The 27285-nt window shown below is 41.4% G+C and overlaps 1 protein-coding gene across 3 annotated transcripts; it reads left to right on the top strand.

Annotated features, from left to right (window-relative positions):
- The first annotated feature begins 1515 nt into the window (after positions 1 to 1515).
- si:ch211-195m9.3 (galaxin) lies at positions 1516 to 17561 on the top strand. Of its 3 annotated transcripts, none has more exons than XM_029115331.2 (13): positions 1516 to 1816; positions 2846 to 2878; positions 3608 to 3665; positions 4852 to 4994; positions 5193 to 5327; positions 6183 to 6364; positions 6464 to 6492; positions 8807 to 8916; positions 9883 to 9977; positions 12506 to 12729; positions 14966 to 15294; positions 15476 to 15529; positions 15684 to 17561. In XM_029115331.2, exons 4-13 carry the CDS (start codon positions 4880 to 4882, stop codon positions 15962 to 15964), a joined length of 1554 nt encoding a protein of 517 aa, XP_028971164.2. In that variant the 5' UTR covers positions 1516 to 1816; positions 2846 to 2878; positions 3608 to 3665; positions 4852 to 4879; the 3' UTR covers positions 15965 to 17561. The 3 variants fall into 3 exon arrangements, with proteins under 3 accessions (XP_028971164.2, XP_034144441.1, XP_034144481.1); XM_034288550.1 differs by having other exon boundaries at positions 6183 to 6373; XM_034288590.1 differs by lacking the exon at positions 1516 to 1816 and having other exon boundaries at positions 2544 to 2878; positions 6183 to 6373.
- Positions 17562 to 27285: the final 9724 nt, after the last annotated feature.

The raw sequence follows: 27285 nt of genomic DNA, 5'->3' as shown, positions 1-27285 counted from the left end.
TGTTATTGACCTTGTAATTCTTCCTTCATAAACGAATGCACTAAATCAAAAACACCACACCAATGGAAACCGTCAATGGGCGTAACTTAATATTAAGGAACCCACATATTAAGTTATGACCCCGACTTGCGGTCTGCAGATATACCCTCATCTTGACACCTCTGGAATAAACTAAACAAGTAACAAGAGATACACCAGAAGCAGACAGAGGACCTCTACTGGGTGAAGCCAGAATTACACGAGACAACGAAAACCTTATTAGACAGTTACATTATGCCTAAAAGTAACCTGTTACTGCTGTAGACTAAACAGCAATTTGGTTTTTGTGTACCCCATCCTGACTATTCAGAAATGCTCTGTGGGGCAATATTCCCCTCTAGTGATGGCCTTATGTCTGGTCATAGTAGCCCAAAATAATTTAGCCGATATCTTACACCAATCTGTCTTCAGAAACAAAAACATTTAAGACAGATGATTGATACCAATCAATCACACAAAAATAATTAATTATTAAGACTTTTTTACTTTAGCAGGTGTCACAAAGTGCTTTTACAGATTCCTAGACTGAACCAACAATGAAGTGGATGCACAGTGGCTAGGAAAATCTCCCTAGTAGTTAGGAAGAAACTTAAAGAGAAACCAGGCTCTGAAGGGTGGCCAGTTCTCTTCTGGCTGTGCTGGGTGAAGATGATAAGAGTACAAGATTTTAAATATTAATAAATGCATGTGTGCTGTGTCCAGAGTCTATAAACAGAATCCAAGTCAGATGCATGACCATGTGAACAAGGACAGGGAAAACCAAATGTGGTGAGAGCAGTGGAAGCCAGAATTTTTATGCAACGACTTGATCTGCAACACCAGGAGGACCTAGGACAGGGACATCAGTGATTCATTCGAGCCTGGCAGTTTTGAGGGCTCCTGTCCTCCCACGTTTGAACTGAACAAGACACAAGGAAAGTTAGAGAGCAAATTTTTTGGATTCCCAGAGGTGGCTCACCCTACTCCGCTGGCACAATTATATAGCAGTGTATAAACCTTGGGTCTGAGACAGTGGGGTCAAATGATGCCTGTGCCTCCGATAAAAAAGGGAGGGGTTCTGTGATTACAATTCCACCAATTTGAACTCTTTAGGAAGTAGGTAAAAAGACAAAACTATTTTGGCACAATTAGCAGTTTATTTGCATATACAGAGAGACACACAGATTCAAGGTCAGTGGGATCTCTGAGGAAACTAAAGAATCATCAATACTTACCTCCACCCCTTAATTGTATAAGAATCTGCATATTCATCTGGTAAAGACAACATTAGGTTCCTTATCCCTTCTTGCCCCCTGTCTTGTGTTTACCCATTCTGTCCCTAGTGTTTCCCCAAATGGGCAAATTGCCCCTACCTCCACCAAGAGGCTACAGAAACATTGTACATGACCCTTTCAAGACAGCCGGCCACATACCTGAAGAACAAAGAACAAACACACTGACGGTTTAGGCAGATTAACAAATTGTCAGTGTACCCAACTTGTAAGAATGAGTGCCACAACAATTGAAAAAAGACCTCTCCTCACACCTGGCATTCCCAATCTAGTCTAAATACACAGCGTGTACTTTCAAACCAGCTTAATAGCAATGCCTTAGAATTCACTAAAACACCAGTTCAACACATTTCTGTAACAGTTACCAATCCATTCCCAAGGAATTCCATGTGCATTATTTTGCTGTCTGGCAATTTACATTGGACAGGTCATCCCACAGAACTCAGGACACAAGCTGAGTGTAAGCGGCTGACAGAAGTCTCCAAAAAAAGAATACAGTGTAACAGGTAAACAATTAAATGCATTATGAGAAAATGCATTAGATCCTAAGTAAAATTGTTGGCATGAGCAAGAGTGATGTCATAAATGTTTGTGGGATTGTATGCATGTATCTATTTAGAGTCTAATGTTTGTTGAAATTGATATTTTGGGTGTAAGTGCAATGTTAAGTTGATGTCCTTGGCCTTTACAATCCTAATAAAAGAAAGTAAACTGTCATTAACTTGACCTACAAGGGAGTTCAGGATGGAAGATATCTCTGCTTTCAATATATTTATATCAAGACACAAATTCTTTCCAGACAACACCTTGGTAAAGGCCAGAACTAATACAACTATGAGCTCTGGACAGATGAGTCAATGGTGTAGTTGTTTGGTTGTAATTCTTGACGCCATGTTTGTCAAAATCCCTAACGACAAACCCCATCCATTGTTCTAACCAAAACGTTATTCCCATTTTCCCCAACTTCTAACCTTAACTCCAAAAAGCCTAATCCTAGTTCCTCCCCCTAACCTGAATTGCAACATTTACCCCCAACATAGATAATATACTTTTTCTTCATGGGAAGCAGTGAAGGTCACATTTTCCTTTTTCTACTTTCCTTGCCAGGATTTCTGGTCAAAACCAGCAGAGCAGAAAACCACAGCATAGTCCAAATCAAAGTAACCCAATCAGATCAGCCAAAGTCAGGATGCCCAAAGTACTTTTTAACACGTTCACCAAACTGAAGCTGGAATGGCTTTTCCTGGAAAAACAATGACTCACATAAACTACGAGAGACATAGATGGGATTGTTGTACTATCTTTTGAGATGGCTAGTCAATTGGATATTGTTGTCGGGGGTGGAGCTTGAAGTTGTGGCTGAAATGTACCGGTACTTATCTGAGTGCATCCCAGTCTCTCATCTATGAATGATAATGCTAAAGACTTCACCATGATAACCACATTATGTATGTTTGGTAAGTGGGCATCACTATCAAACATGTTTCTAATTTGATTTGGAACCTTCTTTACATTTCTTTGTTCTATTTGTGCAGTTTGGTTGTCTCTACCAAGTTACAGTGAACCTGGTAAGTAAAAAGCATTATCACCACTTGCAATTATTACATAGACGTTCTTGTATAGGAACAACAGTCCAGTTGGTGGAATTAGTTGACTAAACTGTAAACAATAAAGCCTTTGCAGACATACTATTGGATATATGATGTATAGATTCGTACAAATGTATAGATGTGATGTCATTCAGTTAGATTCAATTTGGTTCGAAGTGTACAATATGTTGAATGTTTGTCACAGGATAACAATTTTATTTAGAAGTGATATTTTTTATGTTAATCAGAGGCTGAAAAGATGAGTTTTTGCTAATCAGTCCGGCTTTTGAATCTCCCATGTTCCAAATCTCATGAATCTACATGTTTTGAGGTTTCACAGGATTTCCTCTGTGCCATATTTGGTGCATGTATCTAAAAAGGCATTATCAAGTCAACATTTTCAACAACGTAGAAATTATATATTCTTTTTCATTTCTATTTGTTAACACAGGAATAATGTTGATTTGTTTTTTGTTGATAATTAGTTGCTTGACAGTCTTATAATGGATTGCTGTTAAGTTGTCGACTATTGCACAATATCTGCAGGATTCAATGCTTTAGTTTTTACAGGTTTTCACAGTTACAAAATTTTGTACACAACATTTTCAAGATAAAATGCCACACTTGCTGAAAAGCAAGACAATCAAAACATTTCCCAAAACACATAACCAGGATATTGGTCTTGATATTGGAGTGTTCCTGTTTCAGTGCAGGTTATTCCTTCTAGACTGCCAGTCTCTGTCCATGCTGAGAGGTTCTATAACATGTGAGTACATCAAGTACTGTAATATTCTCAACTTTGAGTACAAGATGCCCCTAGGAAACAATCTTGAAGGCTATTACGTCAAAGTAAAATTTTTATTATTTTACACTTAAAGACAAACCACACAAACCATGTGATCATGTTCCAAAACATTTTAACATTTTCTAGAAATAATTGTAATGTTTTTCTCTAAGTGTAAAGTGACATCATGACTTATAGAAGCACTGCATGTCTAATATGTGCCAATCTATTGTAGTGTGTTAAAGAATTCTCCCGGCTGCATATGTTTAGAATTACTTTCTGGTTCTGACAAAAAATTATCACTGTTCAACCAGTTGACCAAACGTGGAGGATTTACAGTATAGTGAGTACACCCCTCACATTTTTGTAAACATTTTATTATATATTTTCATGTGACAACACTGACGAAATGACATTTGCTAGAAATGTAAAATAGTGAGTGTTCAGCTTGTACAACAGTGTATATTTGCTGTCTGTCACAGTTTGTCTTCGTGGTGTGTATGCAAAAAAGGAGACGGCTGCAGGGAGGCAGTCAAAGTATATGTATTGCTTTCCTCTAACAAAAAGGAGGTAGCACTCAAAAAGCGCACAAGCGCATAACAATTGCGCACAGCAAATCCAGAACAAACTGAACATAGAACAATACCACACAAAGACACCCGGAAACACAGGAACTTATATATGCAACCTAATGAGGGAATGGACACTAGGTGTGTGCAATAAAAAGACATGACAGTGCCGTGGGAAGAGGAGCGGCGTGGCTAGAAGGCCGGTGATGACGTCCTCGTTACACTGTCATTTCCTATGGTCTGATGAGATACTTATTTGGTTCAGATGGTGTCAATTTGGACATTTTTACTTAGGGGTGTACTCACCTTTGTTGCCAGGGGTTTAGACATTAATGGCTGTGTGTTGAGTTATTTTGAGGGGACAGCAAATGTACACTATTGTACAAGCTGTACACTCACTACTTTACATTGTAGCAAAGTGTCATTTCTTAAAGATATAATCAAATATTTACAAAAATGTGAGGGGTGTACTCACTTTTGTGTGGTACTGTAAGTTCTGGGGTCACATTCTTGATGTCAAAATCGGACGTTGTGTCAAAACCTCTCTTCCATTTCCGCTGATAACCTACATGACATGAAGACTAGCCTCTGCTTTGCAGCTCACACCCACGTGACGTCTGTGGAGACATGAGATATGATGTTCTGCAGTTCACCTGTTGTGATGGAATACTACATGAAGGGGCAAGGCTGTCCTGCTGCGGAAGCAATGCCTTCAGCATCAACCAGGCATCTTGTTGTCAAGGTTAGATAGAAATCTGGGTTTCATTCTCTCCAGGACGCATCAGCTCTGTGATACACACTTAAGTTAAGTCAGGCGGGTGAAAGAACAGGACTGCCCTTGGAAATATCTGCGCAGGAAGCATTATTTTCTTAACATCTTTCAACTTTGACTTATCATGCAGTATATGTGTTTTTGTTTGAAATTCTGTCATGTATTTAGGTCAGCTGACTGCTAATGTGAGCCAGCTTGTGTCAGATTGCTGCGGGTACAAAGCCTACGACCCACTCAACTATCTGTGCTGTAACAAACGGATACTTAAAAGGACCAAACCCTATTCCAAGTGTTGTGGAAAAGGTACGTGAGTTCAGATCTCTGGACTTCTGTTGACGTCTTTGTCGCTTATAATTAATTACGTAGTTGTTTGTTTTAGTCATTTCTTGGATGGGGGGGCTAAGCCTTCATTTTGGGGGGTCTGGGCATACTTCCAAAAACATATTTTCATCATGCATTTGAATAACAACTGGTGTAAAATCTATTAAAATTTTTATTTTTGGCAAAAGGTATACCTCATAGTTTGTGATAAACACTGTTATAATATGACTTATTCTATCCAAATAAAGAAATTAAAGTCCACTCTGTCGTCATCCATCCAACACCAACAAATGGCACAACAACGACTGTACTATGTAGCCAAAATACTTTTGTCAACTGTAGTTTATAGTAAATGAACATCTACATACAGTGCGTTTCTAAACGAGATTTCCCTGAATCTTTCTGAATCATTTCAAAACAGATTTAGTCATTAACCCATTCATCTCGGAAAGAAGTCATTCAAAAATTTATCATTTAATGTATCATTTCATTTAAGAACTAACAACAAATCTGGAACCTGCTATTATCAGAATATCTAACAGCAATTTTGAAAAACATCTTTGCATACCGAGTAATCATTTGATCAAGTCATCAATGTTTATGATGATTATTAGTGACATACAAATGTTAGCTAGCATGTCATGGGAAATGACATGGGAAATGGCTAAAGCCCCTCTAAAATAGGCCTAGCAACGTCCCTGCTCACCTGCACCTCACAGCTTTTCTGCTCACTCACTGCCCTTCAAAGATGATTAAACCTGTACCATGCCACTTGAACGTTTGCATGCTTTTACTGTACAAAGCCAATTTCATCAGTTGTTGTATTCCCCCATGCAGAGCTTTTTGACAGTCACCAGCTTTGCTGTGGAGTGGAAAAGATAGTCCTGACCAAAATCTCCAGTAACCATAAGTGCTGTGGAAACCAACAGTACGACAACAGAAGCCAATGCTGCTGCAATTATACTGTAGTAACCACAAGGACTCTGGATGGAAAATGCTGTGTATCAAATGACACAGTGGTGACAAAAGTTTGTGTTATTGACTCATTTCAAAATAGATTTGTATTATTGTAATGTAATTTCACATTATGACTATGTTTATTTTTTCTTTTATTTCAGCCGGCCCTGAAAAATAGACCTAACAACTGGTAATGTTGTGTTTAGCCATAGTGAACTGCACCATTTCATTATATGTATACACTCACCTAAAGGATTATTAGGAACAACATACTAATACTGTGTTTGACCCCCTTTCGCCTTCAGAACTGCCTTAATTCTACGTGGCATTGACTCAACAAGATGCTGAAAGCATTCTTTAGAAATATTGGCCCATATTGATAGGATAGTATCTTGCAGTTGATGGAAGCTCCCCAGGGCACGAAGCTCCCGTTCCACCACATCCCAAAGATGCTCTATTGGGTTGAGATCTGGTGACTGTGGGGGCCATTTCAGTACAGTGAACTCATTGTCGTGTTCAAGAAACCAATTTGAAATTATTCGAGCTTTGTGACATGGTGCATTATCCTGCTGGAAGTAGCCATCAGAGGATGGGTACATGGTGGTCATAAAGGGATGGACATGGTCAGAAACAATGCTGTGGCATTTAAACGATGCCCAATTGGCACTAAGGGGCCTAAAGTGTGCCAAGAAAACATCCCCCACACAATTACACCACCACCACCAGCCTGCACAGTGGTAACAAGGCATGATGGATCCATGTTCTCATTCTGTTTACGCCAAATTCTGACTCTACCATCTGAATGTCTCAACAGAAATCGAGACTCATCAGACCAGGCAACATTCTTCCAGTCTTCAACTGTCCAATTTTGGTGAGCTTGTGCAAATTATAGCCTCTTTTTCCCATTTGTAGTGGAGATGAGTGGTACCTGAGTACCATGAGTGGGGTCTTCTGCTGTTGTAGCCCATCCGCCTCAAGGTTGTGCGTGTTGTGGCTTCACAAATGCTTTGCTGCATACCTCGGTTGTTACGAGTGGCTATTTCAGTCAAAGTTGCTCTTCTATCAGCTTGAATCAGTCGGCCCATTCTCCTCTGACCTCCAGCATCAACAAGGCATTTTTGCCCACAGGACTGCCGCATACTGGATGTTTTTCCCTTTTCACACCATTCTTTGTAAACCCTAGAAATGGTTGTGCGTGAAAATCCCAGTTGCTGACCAGATTGTAAAATACGCAGACCGGCCCGTCTGGCACCAACAACCATGCCACACTCAAACTTGCTTAAATCACCTTTCTTTCCCATTCTGACATTCAGTTTGGAGTTCAGGAGATTGTCTTGACCAGGACCACACCCCTAAATGCATTGAAGCAACTGCCATGTTATTGGTTGATTAGAAAATTGCATTAATAAGAATTTGAACAGGTGTTCCAAATTATCCTTTAAGTGAGTGTATATGTATATATGTATGTTTATATCCATTGGCTCAAGCTAAAGAAAAGTTAGTATGGATGACCTCAAAAAATTAAGGGAACACTTAAATCACATATCGGGTCGAAATATATTCAAGATCAAAATCTTTACTGTACATTGTGTATTTATTTGAGAGCATAATGACATTACAAGGGTCAATGGAAATGGACGTCGGGCCCTCAAGCCACCCTCATGAAGTCTGTTTCTGACAGCCCACTGGAGGTCATTTTGTAGGGCTCTGGCAGTGTTCCTCTTGTTTCTCATTGCACAAAGGAGCAGCTACCGGTTCTGCTGCTGGGTTGATGCCCTTCTACAGCCCTGTCCAGCACTCCTCGTGTAATGGCCATCTCCTGGTATCTCCTCCATGCTCTTGAGACTGTACTAGGAGAAACAGCAAACCTTATCACAACTGCATGTATGCAGCTGGACGACCTGTACAACCTGAATGGGCTGCAGGTACCGCCTCATGCTACCAGTAGTGACAAGGACACTAGCAAAACGCAAAACTAGAGAAGAATCAGTCAGGAAGGATAAGGAGAGCAATTGTCTGCGGCCACCACCTGCAAAACCATTACCTTTTTGGGGGTTGTCTTGCTATTGCCTCTCCAGTGCACCTGTTGTCACTTTCATTTGCACCAAAACAGGTGACACAATCACTTACACTTCCTAACAGGCGAGACTGATAACCCTGATGTTTAATTGACTTGGTGTTATACTGTGATGATTACGTGTTCCCTTAATTTTTTTGAGATGTGTATTTGGGTTCAGGTTAAATAGTCTGTCATATTATAAGGGAATAATTACTGTAATTTCTGGAATGCTTGTTTTATTTTTTTTTCTCTGATGAAGGCTTTGCCAAAACATTTCATGCTGGCCCACTTTGGGAACTCTCAAAAGTGGGAACTCCCAATGCACATAGGCATAATTTTGCCTATGTGTTTATTGTTCGTGGACAAGTTGCTTGTATGTGGACATGTTGCTCATGCATCTTATTCTTTGTGTGTTTCTGTATGTGTGTTCTCCACATCCTTCCAGTCCTCCTGGGGAGAAGGCCTGTGGTGAAGCCTGTTATGACCCAACAACAGAGCAGTGCTGTAATACCTCTTTCCAGGGGCCATATCCCTCTGGCCAGAAATGCTATCAAGGTAGACCCAGACACACCATATTACCACTGTTGTGAACTGTAGAAAATATATTTACTCACTTTTTCAGACTTGGTGTGTCTTTGTGTGTTTGGGTGATTATGAAAGATTTATGTTCCACAATTATTTTTGATTTCAAAATGGACTACTCATTGGGCCACCTAAATCCGTAACATCATCTCATCTCATCTTCATCCGCTTATCCGGTATCGGGTCACGGGGACAGCAGCAGGGGACCCCAAACTTCCCTTTCCCGAACCACATTTGCCAGCTCTGACTGGGGGATCCCGAGGCGTTCCCAGACCATGTCGAAATATAATCTCTCCACCTTGTCCTGAGCCTACCCCGAGGTCTCCTCCCAGCTGGACGTGCCTGGAACACCTCCCTAGGGAGACGTCCTGGGGGCATCCTTATAAGATGCCCGAACCACCTCAACTGGCTCCTTTCGATGCACACAACTGTGCGGTAAAGCGAATGCAATACCGCCCCTGCTGCTCCGTAACATTTTAGGAAAACAAAAATGAAGCAAGGATTTGCATGTTTGTCGCATGTCACATGTTTGATTTTTCTTCTAACAGGTCATTTAGCGAGGCATTAATCACAACAATTGTCTCAGGAATCCCTACATAGGAAATTCCCTCCATCTGTGTAGCCAGCTCTCTGTATCTGTAGTACAGGTCCTACTTTAATCCTTCCTGGACCGTAGTCTATTGTTTCGTTTTTTTTCCAACAGATAAAATGTTCGGACCGCAGAAAGCATCTACTCATCCGGAATAGGTTGATTTATCAAGCTGTGTGGACTAAATAGTAGTGACAAGAAGTTTGAGTGTCTTGAACATTTGTTTAATTCAATAATAGTATTAATGTGCTTATTCAAATGCACAGTATTCGCTTCCAGGTTAGACAAACAATGTTCCAGTCTTGTTTCTTGAGTTATTCACCAGTACCACTCTTCATCTCACTGTCCAGGTCAGACTGCTGACTGTGGATCCTCACCTTACAATCCAGAAAAAGAGACGTGTTGTGCTGGGAGTGTGAAAAACAGGGTGCATGGAAACAATCTGGTAAGTCTTTTAGCCAACAGGGCTAAGGCAGGCAACTAAAGCACCGATCTCTGTACCGCCTTCGATTCACTTATATGAATGCTCATATCAGTCATAGTCATTTGAAACAGCTAAATAATCCATCTGACTGTTTTGTAGTAGACTCTTTAACACAGTTCTGTGCACTACAGTACAGGCATGCATCTGTGTATTTTAACATGTTTTATATAGTCACAATAACGTAAAGTTCTGTAAGAAATGACATTGTGGGAAGGGGGGTCTCAGGGCCAATTTTCTAATGCTGCGTTGCTTCATTTCAGAGTATTTCAGGGTGAACATGTCTCTTGAAGTTTTCTGGTGAAGTAAATAGTGGCCTTTACACTTCTATACTGTAACCTGGGTGGGGCAGTTTCTATTGCACAGTTGATTCTATAAGCCACACCCTGTAACATATTCTTAGTAGGGGCTCTCCTCTTCTGTTTGAGAGTCAGTGAGCCTGGCGTTGGGAGCGTAACATCTTCTTGCTTCTCTTCTCTATTGTTTGGCACTGTTTCTAGATGATGTGTGCCCTGGTGCCCCGGTAAGAAAGTCAGACTTTTATCAAGGATGTGGACAGTTTTGTGACTGTGGTTGAATTTGGCCTATATGCTTGGTACAGTGGTTGGGTGCATAGAATTGTTAATTATGTATAACTGTGATTTATGTATGTAGTGTGTGTATGTTATTTGTGTTTTTTGTATGTCTGTTCTTCATGATGGATGCCACACAATTGCATGCTGAATAAATGTAAATGCTGTCTCGTAAATTGATAATTGAAAAGTAATTCCCACTGGGAATCCAGGCGAGATAGAGTATACAACAATTGAAACGTTAAATCATGCACAACTTATAATTTCTGCCTGGTTAGGTATCATAGGTTAAAAACACCTGAACTGTTTCCCAAAAAACGGTGGTGAACATGCATGAGACATCCTCATTTGAGAATCGGGTTGCAAGAGGAACTGGAAAAACATTGCACTTGGAACATAGAACAGTTACCAGAAAATGTGGTTAAACAAAATAGATGAATTTGTTTTTTCTTGATTATTTAACTAATTGTTTAACGGTTTAGGTTATGCTATTATTAACACATTTTTGACTGCTAAAACTCTCAAGAACAAGTTTTCCTCAGTACAAGGCAGTAAATCAGACTGAGGGAAAATATAGATTATCATGTTATTTTCTACACAGAAAATCGTCTTCCCAACCGTCTTCAACATAGTTTGAAGACATTAACATAATTCATTGGACATCAGTCCTGTGTTCCAATGGCACGTTGTTTGCTAATACAAGTTAATCATTTTAAAAGGCTAATTGCTGTAAGAAATGAACAGGCTAAAATACTATAATACATCACAATGTGAAATATAAAATGCATTGTTAGGAGAAATATTATTTAACAAGTAAAATTCGGTTCAAATTCAGATAGCATAGTGTGTTGATGTCATTTAGAATTTTAAAGCAACCCGTTCCAATAGGATTGTGAGTTTGTTCAACATGGGGCACATAGCTGAGCTAGTGAAGATGTTCCCAAAGATGTTCAGTGGGGTTGAGGTCAGGGCTCTGTGGTGGCCACTTGAGTTTTTCCACACCAACCATGTCGAACCATGTGTTTATGGGCCCTGCTTTGTATGCAGGGGGACAGCCATGCTGGAACCGGAAAGGGCCTTCCCCAAACTGTTGCCAGAAAGTGGAAGCACCCAATTGCCAAAAAAGTCTTGGTTTCCTGTTGCATTACGATGATCCTTCGCTGGAACTAAGGGGCCTAGCCCAAACCCTGAAACAGCACACGACCATTTCCCCTTCCCCACCAATCTTTACAGTAGCCACTATGCATTCTGGAAGGTAATGTTCTCCTGGCAGCCGCCACATCTGGATTTGTCCATCAGACTGCCAGATAGAGAAGCGTGATTCATCTGTCCAGAGAACACTTTTCATTGTTTAGAGTCCAGTTGCGGTGTGCTTTACAACTCTCCAGCCAATGCATTGCTCATGTTGATTTGAGGCTTAGTTACAGCTGCTAGGCCACGGAAACCCATTTCATGAAGCTCCCAACAGACAGTTATTGTGCTGATGTTGCTTCCAGAGGCAGTTTGGAACTCTGTGGTGAGTGATGCAACAGATGATGGGCAATTTTTAAGCGCAACACGCTTCAGCACTTAGCAGCCCTGCTCTGTGAGTTTGCGTGGTCTACCACTTTGTGGCTGGACTGTTGTTGCTCCTAGACACTTCCACTTCACCCCTAAAGCACTTACAGCTGACCGGGTCAAATCTAGTCGGGCAGAAACACTTGTGGAAAAGGTGGCATCCTAAGACAGTGCCATGTTTGAAGTCACTAAGCTCTTGCCTATGGAGATTTCATGGCTATGTGCTGGATTTTATGCACCAGTGAGCAATGGGTGTGGCTGAAACACCTGAACTGTCCACATACTATTTGTCATGTAGTGTATGTACGTGTGTGTCTGTTTGTGTTGATACCCTGGTTACGTGTGTGTGTGTGTGTGTCCTAGTGTTGCGGTACAAATCCCTATAGTGTAGTGGATGAAGACAGTTTCTGCTGCAACCAGAGCTTGTCCCACGAGCGTAAGGAGGGAAAGCGCTGTTCCCGGAGTGGCCACTTGTATCAGCCTGACAGTCAGTTGGTGTGTGAGTCATATGTCAACAGACCTGGGAACCACTGCTGTGGAAAGACGACCTACGACCCCCAGACTGAGATCTGCTGCAACGGGCACAAGTGAGTTTCTGTGTACTGTTCAATTGTAACAGGATGTGAATGAGACCTGGCAGCTTATGCCAAATATGTTCTAAACGTCTAGGACTGTTCTTTTTAAACACAGCATCAAATGGCAATGCATATTTTACTGTCTGCAGCCGAGGCGATCTGGCCTGTTGAAGTATGTGATGGAATGTGTTTGGAAGATATAAGAGATTTTTCCAGTCAGTGCTATTCACTGTCAGACCACCCAATTCTTTTATGGGGTGGGGAGGTATGTCTGTCTGTTTTGGATATTTGTCTGTGTACGAGGAAACTGGTGGAATGTTTTTAATGACTTTGGGAATGTCCGTATTGTCCTGTTTATTGGCAATACATTTAACAGCTGAGGTCATACAGTCACCCCTATAATGTTTAGAACCCTTGATAAGAATCAGCAAGAATGACTGTCAAAATAACCAAAAACTTTGTTTTGTAATGATTATGGTAAAACTGGATTTGTTCATTCCAATAAAATTGCTAAAATATGCTTTATTAGAAACAAATCTGTAAACAAATCAGACTAGGAAAATATTTGACAAAAATCTGACAGCTATATATAGTGGGGAAAACAAGCTTTTCCTACTTACAAAGCATGTAGAGATCTGTCATTTTTATCATACTTACACTTCAACTGTGAGAGATGGAATCTTTGTATGATTTTTAAATAATTAATTTGCATTTTATTGCATGATATAGGTATTTGATTACCTACCAACCAGTAAGAATTCCGGCTCTCACAGACCTGTTCGTTTTTCTTTAAGAAGCCCTCCTGTTCTCCACTCATTACCTGTATTAACTGCACCTGTTTGAACTCGTTACCTGTATAAAAGACACCTGTCCGCACACTCAATCAAACAGACACCAACCTCTCCACAATGGCCAAGACCAGAGAGCTGTGTAAAGACATCAGGGATAAAGTTGTAGACCTGCACAAGGCTGGGATGGGCTACAGGACAATAGGCAAGCAGCTTGGTGATAAGGCAACAGCTGTTGGCGCAATTATTAGAAAATGGAAGAAGTTCAAGATGACGGTCAATCTCCCTTGGTCTGGGGCTCCATGCAAAATCTCACCTCGTGGGGCATCAATGATCATGAGGAAGGTGAGGGATCAGCCCAGAACTACACGGCAGGAACTGGTCAATGACCTCAAGAGAGCTGGGACCACAGTCTGAAAGAAAACTATTATTAACACACTATGCCGTCATGGATTGAAATCCTGCAGCGCATGCAAGGTCCCCCTGCTCAAGCCAGCACATGTCCAGGCCCGTTTGAAGTTTGCCAATGACCATTTGGATGATCCAGAGGAGGAATGGGAGAAGGTCATGTGGTCTGATGAGACAAAAATTTAGCTTTTTGGTCTAAACTCCACTCGCTGTGTTTGGAGGAAGAAGAAGGATGAGTACAACCCCAAGAACACCATCCCAACCAGAAAGCATGGAGGTGGAAACATCATTCTTTGGGGATGCTTTTCTGCAAAGTGGACAGGACAACTGCACCGTATTGAGGGGAGGATGGTGCCATGTATCGCGAGATCTTGGCCAACAACCTCCTTCCCTCAGTAAGAGCATTGAAGCTGGGTTGTGGCTGTGTCTTCCAGCACGACAACGACCCGAAACACACAGCCAGGACAACTAAGGAGTGGCTCAGTAAGAAGCATCTCATGGTCCTGGAGTGGCCTAGCCAGTCTCCAGACCTGAACCCAATAGAAAATCTTTGGAGGGAGCTGAAAGTCTGTATTGTCCAGCAACAGCCCCGAAACCTGAAGGATCTGGAGAAGGTCTGTATGGAGGAGTGGGCCAAAATCCCTGTTGCAGTGTGTGCAAACCTGGTCAAGAACTACAGGAAACGTATGATCTCTGTAATTGCAAACAAAGGTTTCTGTACCAAATATTATGTTCTGCTTTTCTAATGTGTCAAATACTCATGCAATAAAATGCAAATTAATTACTTAAAAATCATACAATGTGATTTTCTGGATTTTTGTTTTAAGTTCCGTCTCTCACAGTTGAAGAGTACCTATGATAATAATGACAGACTTCTACACGCTTTGTAGGTGGGAAAACCTGCAAAATCGGCAGTGTATGAAATACTTGTTCTTCCCACTGTAATTACCATCGTAGTGTGGATTGTAACACATTGCTTCAACAAATTTCAGATGTGTGCGGGGATGTAAGATCATCTGGTAAAAGGGGGTCATTTATTTTTCTCTGTCCAGACACAGCAGGTCTGTGAATGTTTCCTGCTGTGGGAAGAAGGCCTACAACCGGAGCAGTGGAGGGAAGAAGTGCTGTGCAGGTACCCTGTACGATCTGCCCATTCAGGGCCGGCACACAAATGAGTCCCAGTGCTGTGGAAGTGTCCTGATGGAGGCTGGCTCCACTCAAACCTGCTGCTTCGGGCCGGGACTTGCCCTGGTCTACACTACCCAACCAGGCTTCAGCTGCTGTGGCCACCTCTACCCTAACGCCTCCCTCTGGTCCTGCTGCGCCGGGACACTGCAACCACGGACCGAGCTGCACACCAGGAACCCCAACAAGAATCCAGGTCAGTGGGTCCAGTCCAAAATGGTTTACCACATAGCCTGTCAGTTTGAAATGGCAACCTAGCGGTGACGTGAATACTGAACTGCTTATCTGTACTATGAAGAGGGGGTGTCGTTGTATGGGCACCCCCATATTTTGTCTCAGTCTTATTCAGTTGAATGACCTTTGTCCGTTGTCCTCAGGTCCCAGGCTTCTTCAGCTGGAGGATCTGTATGAAGATGTGTGTCATAACAATGGTGAGTCTTCTGCAGTCGCAAACATGCTGTGAAAGGAAACATGACTCAACCCTTTGGCGGTTGAAAACAAAAGTGGGAATCGTTTCTGTGTGATGGGGGGGGGGGGCAGTAGCCTCTGTCCAGAGCATTAATAGTGTATTTAATGTGTGTCCAGTTTACATAGGGACTGTGGAGACTGTGTCTGTGATGAAAAACCAGATGTCCGTTGTGATGAAGAATGCTGTGTTCTTGATGCTCTCGAAGAACCAGGTCCGGGCCCTATCTAACCCTGAATATCTGAGGTTGTCTGACCATTGCAGCTCCCCTGAGCTGGTTCCAGGAAACACTTACATCTGGATGAAACCAAATCATACCCTGGAGGACATACGCTTCATCTCTGACATCAGTGATCACCCGTCCCCTATATACTCTATTCTTTCCATGTGCAACATGTGAATATAACCAAAAGGTCAGAACAATGGTTACACGCTTTAAAACGCTATGTGAATTCTGGGTAATTTTTTTCATATGCTATTTTAGAGAAACCTGGTATTTTTTATTCATTTTATTTGACCAGGTGAAGAGCTGATTCTCATTTATAATGACAACTGGGCCACTTCTCATATTCAATGCCGTCCTGGCCACAGGCATCACATTGCAAGTATGTTAACTAAGTTAAAAACCAGCATGCTTATTTTTTCTCAGGAGCCATATCTCAGGAAAGGTTTGATATTAAACTGTCACATTACTAAGATTACATGTATATTTCATTTAATTACAGTTCATTGTCTACATTTTGTTGCCTCTCATACTTAAGCTATTTCTTTAAACAAGTGACAGTAAACACTGTACGCATAAACCTGGTCACAAATCACATGTAAGTAATTAACCCTTTTGAGCACAAAGAATGCACATAGAATGTTGTTTAGTGTTTCAGAACATTGTGGAAAGTTCTCCTGAGTGATGATCTAATGCAGTGACAGCCAGTCATGTTAATTTTGGCTGCATCAATGAGAAGAGAATGTTATTGTTGTTAAACTCTTGGTTTCTTGCAACTGGCTCCAAATGGCAATGGAAAAGGGAGTGTCGGAAATGTATACAGACACTCCCTTAAGAACTCTGGGAACATTTTAGAGTATCATACTTTTTTTATTTTGGTCAAGAGGGTTTAGCCTTTTTTTAAATCTAGGCCAGGGGATGGTCGTATAATTAGTAATGGATGCCAGATTTCAATATTTGTGATTAGTGATTCAGAATGAAGTGCTTATTACATCGTTGTTCGTCCGATGTTGCCCGTTATCCTGTTTGCTCAGCTGGCTGCCTACAGTATACTGAGGTTATAATCCTATAATCTGCCGACAGGCCTTGAGGTGTCAGGGTAACCAAGTGGTCAAGAGTGTTGTGTTCAATAAACAAAGGGTTGCTGATTTTAATCCCCATGCCAAGATGAAAAGCCCTGTGGTTCAGTCCCTGAGCCAGACAGTTAACCATGATTGCTCCTAGATCATGGCTGTAAATAATAATGTCTTCATAGCGTACATTCCATGTTTTTATAGAGAAAACAAAGTGTATGCTTGGAAAACTGTGAGGCAAATGTACTTGAATGAAAAAATTTAAAATAACTTAATTCAGAAAACCAATATGCCAATCTTCGGGTGCTGTTGACAGGTTGAGCAAAAATATCATATTTTATAAAAAAACAAGCTATTTACCAATTATTCTTAATGTATAATTAGTATTGTTTCAGAATAAGCTAGAATTAATGTCATTGTTGTGTGAGACATCTCACAGGAGTCTGCTCAGGATGGGCTGCAACAATGAAGACTCCAAATCAGAACTCACAGAACTAAAATGATAGAATGATATTGACAAACAATTTATATTTCCTTCTTTCCTCCATATTATATTATTAAAGGCCACAATGCCCGCACCCCCCCCACCCCCCCCATCCCCGACAAACACACACACACACCTAGGTTCTGACTCTTGAATGGAAGAGACTATTCATTCATTCATTCATCTTCTTCCGCTTCATCCGGGGCCGGGTCGCAGGGGCAGCAGTCTAAGCAGGGATGCCCAGACTTCCCTCTCCCCAGACACTTCCTCCAGCTCTTCCGGGGGAACACTGAGGCGTTCCCAGGCCAGCCGGGAGACATAGTCCCTCCAGCGTGTCCTAGGAAGAGACTAGACCATTGTAAATCCAGATCAAAGATTTTCAAAGAGCTGGAAAGATGATGTACTGTATGTAGAAATTATATCATGTCCCTGGATGGATGCGCCAAGTACTTAAAACATGGTTGCCAATAATTGTGAAATTGTATTATTTGAAAAGAAACATGTATAATCTGGTAAATGTGGCATTTTATTCCTTTAAATAATTATATTCAAATTATATTAAAAATAAAACTTATTACCAGTCAACATTTTTTTTACCATGTTTCATGTTCTTTCTGATCAAGGTGCCAATCATTTAGGAAGTGACAATCTCAGTAAGGAGAATGGGAAAATGAACAGGCCTCTGATCACAGACACACAGCACAAGATGACAGGTCTCAATGTTGAAAGTTGAGGTTACAGTGTATTGTCATCCTTTTAGAGAGCAGTGACAGATTGTTCCCAACACATTAGTTTGTAGCTGCACCGCATCACATGACTATTGCTTGGTCCGTGTTGCGCAACATTTCTATTTTCCTCACATTTTGGAGATATGAGCTATAAATATCACATATCCTGTCCTATTTATATCACATAACAATCACAAGCCATTACACACCTGACCCCACCCCACGTATGGAAATCAAATGCCCGTCCAACACCTTTGTTCTAGTGCCAGACCAGGCGCTATGGGTATGTTCAGCATCAGAAGGGGACTGCATAAAAGGAAAACACCGGATACCCTCAGTACAATATGGGGGTGGATCTTTTTTCCTTTGGGGTTGTTTTACTACTGGTGGTGCAGGGGCTTTTGTTAAGATCGATGTCATAGTGAATTCCGCTAAGTGTGTTGACTTTGATGTAAGATTTTGTAGCCCAAAACCATACATGGTCCTTTCAACAAGACAATGACCCTAACCATACTTCAAAGTCAACACATAAATGGTTGCGGATTAGGAATTCAATGTTTCATAATCTCTGGTATCTTTTACTTGAGCTCATGAAACACTGGAACAATACTTAACGTGTGTTCATATTTTTGTGCCAGTGTAGATTGAATCCCAAAGCCGGCAAGGTAAAACTAATATTTGGTTCTGTCCCTGAGCGAGGCAGTTAACTGTTTTTGCTTGCAGTCATAGTTATCCAAAATAAATGCACCTGAGCTATATGACAGATTTATCTCCCCCTGAGGTCTGACACCATCACATTCTGCTTGAGACATGATGCTTTGGTATGGGAAAGGGAGGGAAACATATTCCATCTATAAAGCATAGACAGAATCTAAGATCCAAGACTTCCAAAACATGATGAGTATATTGTTTTGCAATAGTTACCACTAAAGCCTTTAGAGCTTTATTATGGTGTGAAAACACTGTAATAAATAAAGGGAGCAAACCAACATAACCACCAGTCTAGGCCATATTGCATTACATTAATTACTGTGTATAAGACAATCATTATCTTTTACAAACAAGAGTCAATTTTTTTATTGTACAGAATGTATTTACCATAATTTCTATGAAATACATTTGTGAGAAAACATGCATGTTTTTGAGAAATGATGTGCTTTTTAGTTCTATACCCAACACAGAGGAATGTTGCATTGTAATATGTTCCGTTTTCCTTCCGTTCTTGGAAACTGCACAAAGGGCAATGCAATGCTCACTACTGATAGGACCCCATACCCCTGTCCACACATCCTGTCCACACATCCTGTCCACACATCCTGTCCATACATCCTGTCCATAGCCCTGTCCACACATCCTGTCCATACCTCCTGTCCATACCTCCTGTCCATACATCCTGTCCATACCCCTGTCTACACATCCTATCCATACATCCTATCCATACATCCTGTCCACACATCCTGTCCACACATCCTGTCCATACATCCTGTCCATACATCCTGTCCATACCCCTGTCTACACATCCTATCCATACATCCTGTCCACACATCCTGTCCATACATCCTGTCCATACCTCCTGTCCTTACATCCTGTCCATAGCCCTGTCCACACATCCTGTCCATACCTCCTGTCCATACCTCCTGTCCATACATCCTGTCCATACCCCTGTCTACACATCCTATCCATACATCCTGTCCATACATCCTGTCCATACCCCTGTCCACACATCCTGTCCATACCCCTGTCCATACATCCTGTCCATACCCCTGTCTACACATCCTATCCATACATCCTGTCCACACATCCTGTCCATACATCCTGTCCATACCTCCTGTCCTTACATCCTGTCCATACCTCCTGTCCATACCTCCTGTCCATACATCCTGTCCATACCTCCTGTCCATACCTCCTGTCCATACATCCTGTCCATACATCCTGTCCATACCCCTGTCTACACATCCTGTCCATTCATCCTGTCCATTCATCATGTCCATTCATCATGTCCATACCTCCCATCACTATACAAGAACTAAGGAGGTTGGAACATACATCACACTAATATAATTGGAAGACAGCCACATAGTGGAGGGGATGTGTTGAAGGTTTGGTCTGGTATAAATATGCTGTTTTAATAAGACAGAGATATTTGCGGAAGCACAAAGACAAATCTGTAAAGACCAAAGGCTGAACATCTAGGAAAGGCATGTACTATATTTTGTGAATGTGTGAATGACACGAAATGTGTATTGTAATAAGTGATTGGTGGTCCCACTCACATGATATTTGGAGGCTACAATTGATGTTTTTTAAGTCCAGTTCACTCAAGATAGTAGACTAGACTGTTCAAAATGTCAGAAACAAAGTACAAGAAAGTAAAAGAGACCATTATGCTAAAATAAAAAATGCAAAACCATTTTCTGTAAGGCAGTCTGCTGATGATGGGCTAGCAACAACAACTGGACTGTTGTGGACCATTTTACTATCAAACCGCCAGGAGCTGCTTTTTCAGCAGAGGAGCAAGAGGAGTCAACCTTTTCAAGTTATATACAAACATTGACGATGGGACCAGAAATGATCTCATTCACATATTCTCACAACTGGGAGGAAATAGGCGTTAACTTTGGAAACTTTGTGATTTACATCAGATATTTTAAGTCTGATGCGTTATCACATTTGATGAATAACTACCAGAAGAGAGAATGTGCTTTAACTTCAGGGAAGACACGTTTCAAGTTTCAAGGTATATGTGTCAAATGCACCAAACAACACAGCGTCATCCTATACAATGAACATCTTATGACATGGCACCCGACAACAACGTAGTGAGAGTAAAGAAGAAGAGTATATAAGCAAAAATATATCTAGACTAAAATCAATTGTACAACGGTAGAAGTTCACAAGAATCTGGGAAGACAGGTGGCTTTCTTTAGCCTCCTCAAAAAGTACTGGCACTGCTGCACCTTTTTGACCAGGGCTGAGGTGTTGAGGCTCCAGGAAAGGTCCTTGTGATGTGGACACCCAGGAATTTGAAGTTGGACACACGCTCCACCTCAGTGCCATCGTTGAGAACTGGGGGCAAAACTGCAGCCTTTACAGACTTCCCGTAATCCACAATGAGCTCCTTGGTTTTCTTTGCGTTGAGGACCAGGTTGCTGTCAGCTCACCACATCGCCAGGCGCTTGACCTCCTCCCTGTAGGCTGACTCGTCATTGTCACTGATCAGGCCAACCACGTGGTGTTGTCTGTGAACTTGACGATGATGTTGGAGCTGTGTACAGGAACACAGTCGTGGGTGAAGAGGGAGTACAGGAGGGGGCTCAGCATTGGATAAATAAACTTTGATCACTGTCAAACTGCCAGCAGCTGCTTTTTCAGCAGAGGAGCAAGAGGAGTCAACCTTTTCAAGTTATATACAAACATTGACGATGGGACCAGAAATGATATTCACATATTCTCACAACTGGGAGGAAATAGGCGTTAGCTTTGGAAACTTTGTGATTTACATCAGATATTTTAAGTCTGATGCGTTATCACATTTGATGAATAACTACCAGAAGAGAGAATGTGCTTTAACTTCAGGGAAGACACGTTTCAAGTTTCAGGGTATATGTGTCAAATGCACCAAACAACACAGCGTCATCCTATACAATTAACATCTTATGACATGGCACCTGACAACAACGTAGTGAGAGTTAAGAAGAAGAGCAAAATATATATAAGCAAAAATATATCCAGACTAAAATAATAATAAAATAAACCATCAATATACAGTTTTAAAAGAGTACTGTAGATTGTAGACAGCAATGTTGGTAGGAGTATTGAATATTGTAGAAACGGCAAGTATGGCAGTAATATACATTGGGAAAAAAGTTAACTAGCATCGATTTTAAATATTCTAATGTCCATTAAAGTACCTGAAAGGGCATCAGAGCATCTAGAATGTTCATGTATGATCATAATGATTATGGATCAGTGTTACTGACTGAGGTGCCTGATGGCCTGAGGGACGTATATGCTCCAATGCTCCGGTAGCATCTACCAGATGGCAGCAGTGTGAACAGACCATAGCCTGGGGGGCTGTGATCTCTGATGAGGTTCCGTGCTTTCCTCAGGCATCGTGTACGATAGATGCCTTGCACGGAGGGGAGATTGCAGCCTAAGATGCGCTCCGCAGACTTTACCACCCTCTGGAGGGACTTGCGGTCTGCAGCGGGGCAGCTGCTTTACCAGGCAGTAATGCAGCCTGATGCTCTCAATGATGCATCTGTAGAAGTTGGTGAGAGTTTTTGCATTCTCCTCTAGAATTAGAACTTTTGGGCACTTTTCACTGCAGAGTTCGCATGTCTGGAGACCAGATGAGGTCATCCTTGATGAACACACGAGGAACCTGAATACGAAGACTCTCTCCACCTCAGCTCCATCGATGTGTATAGGGGCATGAACCCCCTCCCCCGCTTCCTGAAGTCCACAATCATCTCTTTAGTCTTGTTGTTGTCCTGGCACCATGTAGCCAGGCTCCTTACCTTCTCTCTGTAAGCGGTCTCATCGTTGCTGGAGATGAGAACCAAGATGGTAGTGTCGTCCACATGTAGGTTTGGCACAATTAATTGTTATAGATGCACAGAGAATGTGAAGGAGAGAAATACAGGCTAATCGTTAATTCTACGCTTTGACCCAAATAATGCACAGCCACAACATTTTATATTCAACTATATTTGAACAAGGCTGTGATGAACGCTGCCTCATTACAATGATGCAGCCTTTTGTTTAGGCTACTGGTTATTGTTAGTAGAATAAGTCTTGGCAGAAATATGTAGCTTGTTGGACCTGCAGAAAGAAAGCCGTCAAATCATAGAAAGCCAAATCCTTGTGAACATGTATTGCTCCTGCATTTCACAACCATTTTGCTCCTGCATTTCACAAACTATCAATTTAAGAAATATTTTGTTTGTATAACATGTAGCTGTATTCATGCTTTGATTATATTTAACTTGCGCTACCGAAACAGCTGTCTTCAATCAACTCTCTCAACAATTGGAGTTGGGACATAGTTAGAAACCAAAGATTTTATTTTATTTGTTTTGGCAAAACCAGTAGCTTGTTTTTTTTTCTCATCTGACGTTATATGCGAAATCACAACTGTCCACAATAAGTTCTGTCTACAATCTCAATATCTTAGGCATGAGCCAACCATTGTTGTCTGTATTTCTTGTCTACATATTTTAAAGGGAGACAGGTAGCTATGATTTAACATAACCCATTACAGCAAAAGTGTTTCCTGCATCATTGTATAAAATGGCATAGGGCATATATACACATATATTTCACACATATACAAAGAAAAATAACTACTGTTTAACCATGAGACTCCTGAAGGATATTTTGCGGTATCATTTGGAGGTACAGCGGGTATTGAAATGTATTATCTCCTCATAATGTGAACAAGTTGTTAATGTTTTTTATTGTGGGTGACATAAAATGTTTGGTGGATTGTTAGCAAATGGCATGTGTGAAATATTGACCCATCGGGACCTCTCTCATCCCTCATGGAACATTCTCTGTGAAGAATGGTGGCAACATCCCACTGCACACAGTTCAGGACTTGTATGACAGAGTTCCAAGAAGGACTGCAGCTGTTCTGAATGCAAAAAGGTGGCCTTACTTCTTATTAGGTCCTTGATATTAATATATTATTATTATTTATATTATTTATTTCCACCCACCGTATATATTTATACATATGGTGAATGCACTTCATCTCTTTGTATATAAGAATCACCACATTTGGTGTCATTTATCTCTGTATATGGTTATTTGTGAAGGAGGTGTTGAGTGGTTCATGAAAAAACACTATGTGAATAAACACAACGTTTATTTTGTGTGGCCCCCCTTATAATGCAAAACTAAATAAATGTCCTTGGATAGACTCATCATTTCTAGTAGTCTGTACGCTATAAATGGTCTCAAATTTTTTTCAGTGACTGACTGACTGAGTACCTTGTTAAATAGCGTAGTGGTCAGAGAAGCGAACATGCAAACTATAGGTCCTGAGTACGCAGTATGAATCTTTCCATATAGATGAAACTTCGCTGGCTGAAACCTCCAGTGTCTACATTATTGTAAGCCTGAAATAAGACAGTTTACAGTTATTTTGCGACTCTTTCTGGTGGATTTTCAGGATAGACAAACACATTTGCTGGCTACAACATACAGTAGTTGCGTTTTCGTGAGCCTAAAACTGTATACTGTTATATTGCGATTGTTTCTGGCATGGAAACATTCATCTTCAGTCTTGCTAGCAATTGCTCAATTCTTATGATTATTCCTAAGAAGTTAGTAGATACTAGTAAGCCTATTACTGGCTAATATGCTGTTCAAACGGCCAGTGGCAAAAGCTAACAGTTCATAGACGCTATTTGCGGTGGAAGTAAACTTAATAAGAAACATCAGTCAGTTTAACACAATGCTCAAATGTTTAGCGACTAGTGAAATGCGCAATGCCGTGGCGTGGTGGTTAAAGACAGTGCGTCTCATGTGGAAGACTCAAGCTTGAATCTATTGTGAACAATGATGCTTATTTATTTTATTTCCACGATTCTCTTCACTTGACAGTCTTTATTGATAGTTATTGTATCAATGTCATTCACGAATGAAAGAAAAAAGTATGTTGTTATGCCATGAAAGAAAAAAAATATGTTCTTATGCCATGAAATGAAATGGCTGTGGCAGACTCGCTAGCAATTGCTCAATTCCTATGACTGTTCCAGTAAGTTAGTAGATACTGGTAAAGTCTATAACTGGCTAATAAGCTGTTCAAACGGCCAGTGGCAAAAGCTAACAGTTCATATACGCTATTTGTGGTGGAGGTAAACTTAGTAAGAAACGTTAGTCAGTTTAACTGTATTAATATCATTCACCAATGGCCAATGAGCTGTTAAAACTGCCAGTGGCAAAAGAGTATTTGTTCAGGATAGACACTCGAGGCTATACTGACACCCCTCAAATGTAGAGCTCTGTGGTGTAGTGGTTAGTGACAGCCTTTCGCGAGGGCGACCTGGGTTTGAATCTCAAGAGGGCAATACTTTCTACTACAGGCCGGCTGAACTAGGCTTGCCTGGATTCTTGTTTCTTTATTTATGCTTGGAACTTTCAATAACCATAAAATGGTTAGTTATTAACTTTTACTTGGTAGTTTTTACACCTCTGGTTGTAACAATAGCAAATAGCCATTTTTGAATGCCTGTGTCTGTGATCCCTATACAACTAGACTCTGAGTATACACTGATGAGCCAAAACATTATGACTGCCTGCCTAATAGGCTGCTATTCCTCCAGGTGCCAGCAAAACTGCACCGACCCACTGGGGGCATGGACTCTCCAAGACCCCTGAAGGTGTCCTGTGATATCTGGCCCCACAATATTAGCAGCAGATCCTTCAAGTCCTGTAAGTTGCGAGGTGGAGCCACCGTGGATCAGACTTGTTGGTCCAACGCATCCCAAAGATGCTCAATAGGATTGAGATCTGGGGAATTTGGAGGGCATCACCATGAACTCTTCATCATGTTCCTCAAACCATTCCTGAACAATGTGTGCAGTGTAGCAGGGTGCATTCTCTTGCAGTAAGAGGCCACTGCCATCAGGGAATACCATTGCCATGAAGGGGTGAACCTGGTCCGCAACAATGTTTAGATAGGTGGCACGTGTCAAATTGACATCCACATGAATGCACATAAAAGATCGGACCATGCAACCTTTTCCCACTGCTCCAAGGTTCAGTTCTGATGCTTGTGTGCCCATTCAAGGCACTTCTGGCAGTGGTCACAGGGGTCATCATGGGCACTCTGACTGGTCTATGGCTATGCAGTCCCATACACAGCAGTGTGTTGTGACAGATTCCATTTGTAACCATCCTTAACATTTACTATGACTTGTGCCACAGTAGATCTTCTGCTGGTTCAGACCAGACGGCATAGCCTTCATTGCCCTCACACATCGATGAGCTTTGGGCCAATAATTTTACCCTTCTGAAACACAGTAACATCTTTACCACGACCACAGGATGTGTCTTCTGACATAGTTATTTAAGAAACGGGAAGCAACTCACTGCATCCGTTAGGGTTAAATAAATTGTTGCCAGTTGAAACATATTAATCACTGCAGTAATGATTCAATTACTGGCTTTTAAGTATTTTCTTATTTAAATCCAAAAGGAGACTTTTTTTGGCCAGGCAGTGTATAATTAGAGACAATTATGGATAAGCATACAACTCTGTTTACTGTGGAGCCATGCTGTTGAAATTAATACAGAATGTGTTTTTGCATTTTCTTGCTGTAATAAGCAAGGCATTTTCTGAAAAATATGTTTGGTTACTCAAAACATGTATATATTGTTCAAATGTGCAAGTCACCCATGCCTGTGCCATCTGCAGTTTTCCACTTCGCCTCAGTCCATCTTAAATTCGCTTGGGGGTGTTTCTGGATCTTTTTTATACATGGTTTCTTCTTTGCGTGGCAGAGTTTTAACTTGCATTTGTGGATGCAATGGGTTCTCAAACAATGTTTTTTGAAGTGTTCCTGAGCCCATGCAGTGATTTCCCCTAAAGACACTTGTCGGTTTTTAATGCAGTGCTGCCTGAGAGGCCAAAGATCTAAGCCATCTGTAGCGTCCGGCCGAGGCCTGTGCTGTGCTGGTCTTTGCTTTTCTGTGTTCAATTTTAGTTTGTGGATCCGGCAGGCAGGCTTCGTTCTTACTGCTGCCAGTCATCATGGTGTATCCGTTCTTACTGCTGCCAGTCCCCATGTTGTATCCGTTCTTACTGCTGCCAGTCCCCATGGTGTATCCATTCTTACTGCTGCCAGTCCCCATGGTGTATCCGTTCTTACTGCTGCCAGTCCCCATGTTGTATCTGTTCTTACTGCTGCCAGTCATCATGGTGTATCCGTTCTTACTGCTGCCAGTCCCCATGGTGTATCCGTTCTTACTGCTGCCAGTCCCCATGGTGTATCCGTTCTTACTGCTCCCAGTCATCATGGTGTATCTGTTCTTACTGCTGCCAGTCCCCATGGTGTATCCGTTCTTACTGCTGCCAGTTCCCATGGTGTATCCGTTCTTACTGCAGCCAGTCATCATGGTGCATCCGTTCCCCCGTCATTTGTACGAAAAACACATGATAACACACACAAGGAAGGTTTTACTTTATGAGGGAGACTTCTCTAT

Source organism: Esox lucius, chromosome 1, assembly GCF_011004845.1.
Source record: "Esox lucius isolate fEsoLuc1 chromosome 1, fEsoLuc1.pri, whole genome shotgun sequence".
Classification (NCBI taxonomy): domain Eukaryota; kingdom Metazoa; phylum Chordata; class Actinopteri; order Esociformes; family Esocidae; genus Esox; species Esox lucius.
The sequence above is the reverse complement of the archived record's forward strand: the minus strand, read 5'-3'. Positions and strand labels throughout refer to the sequence as shown.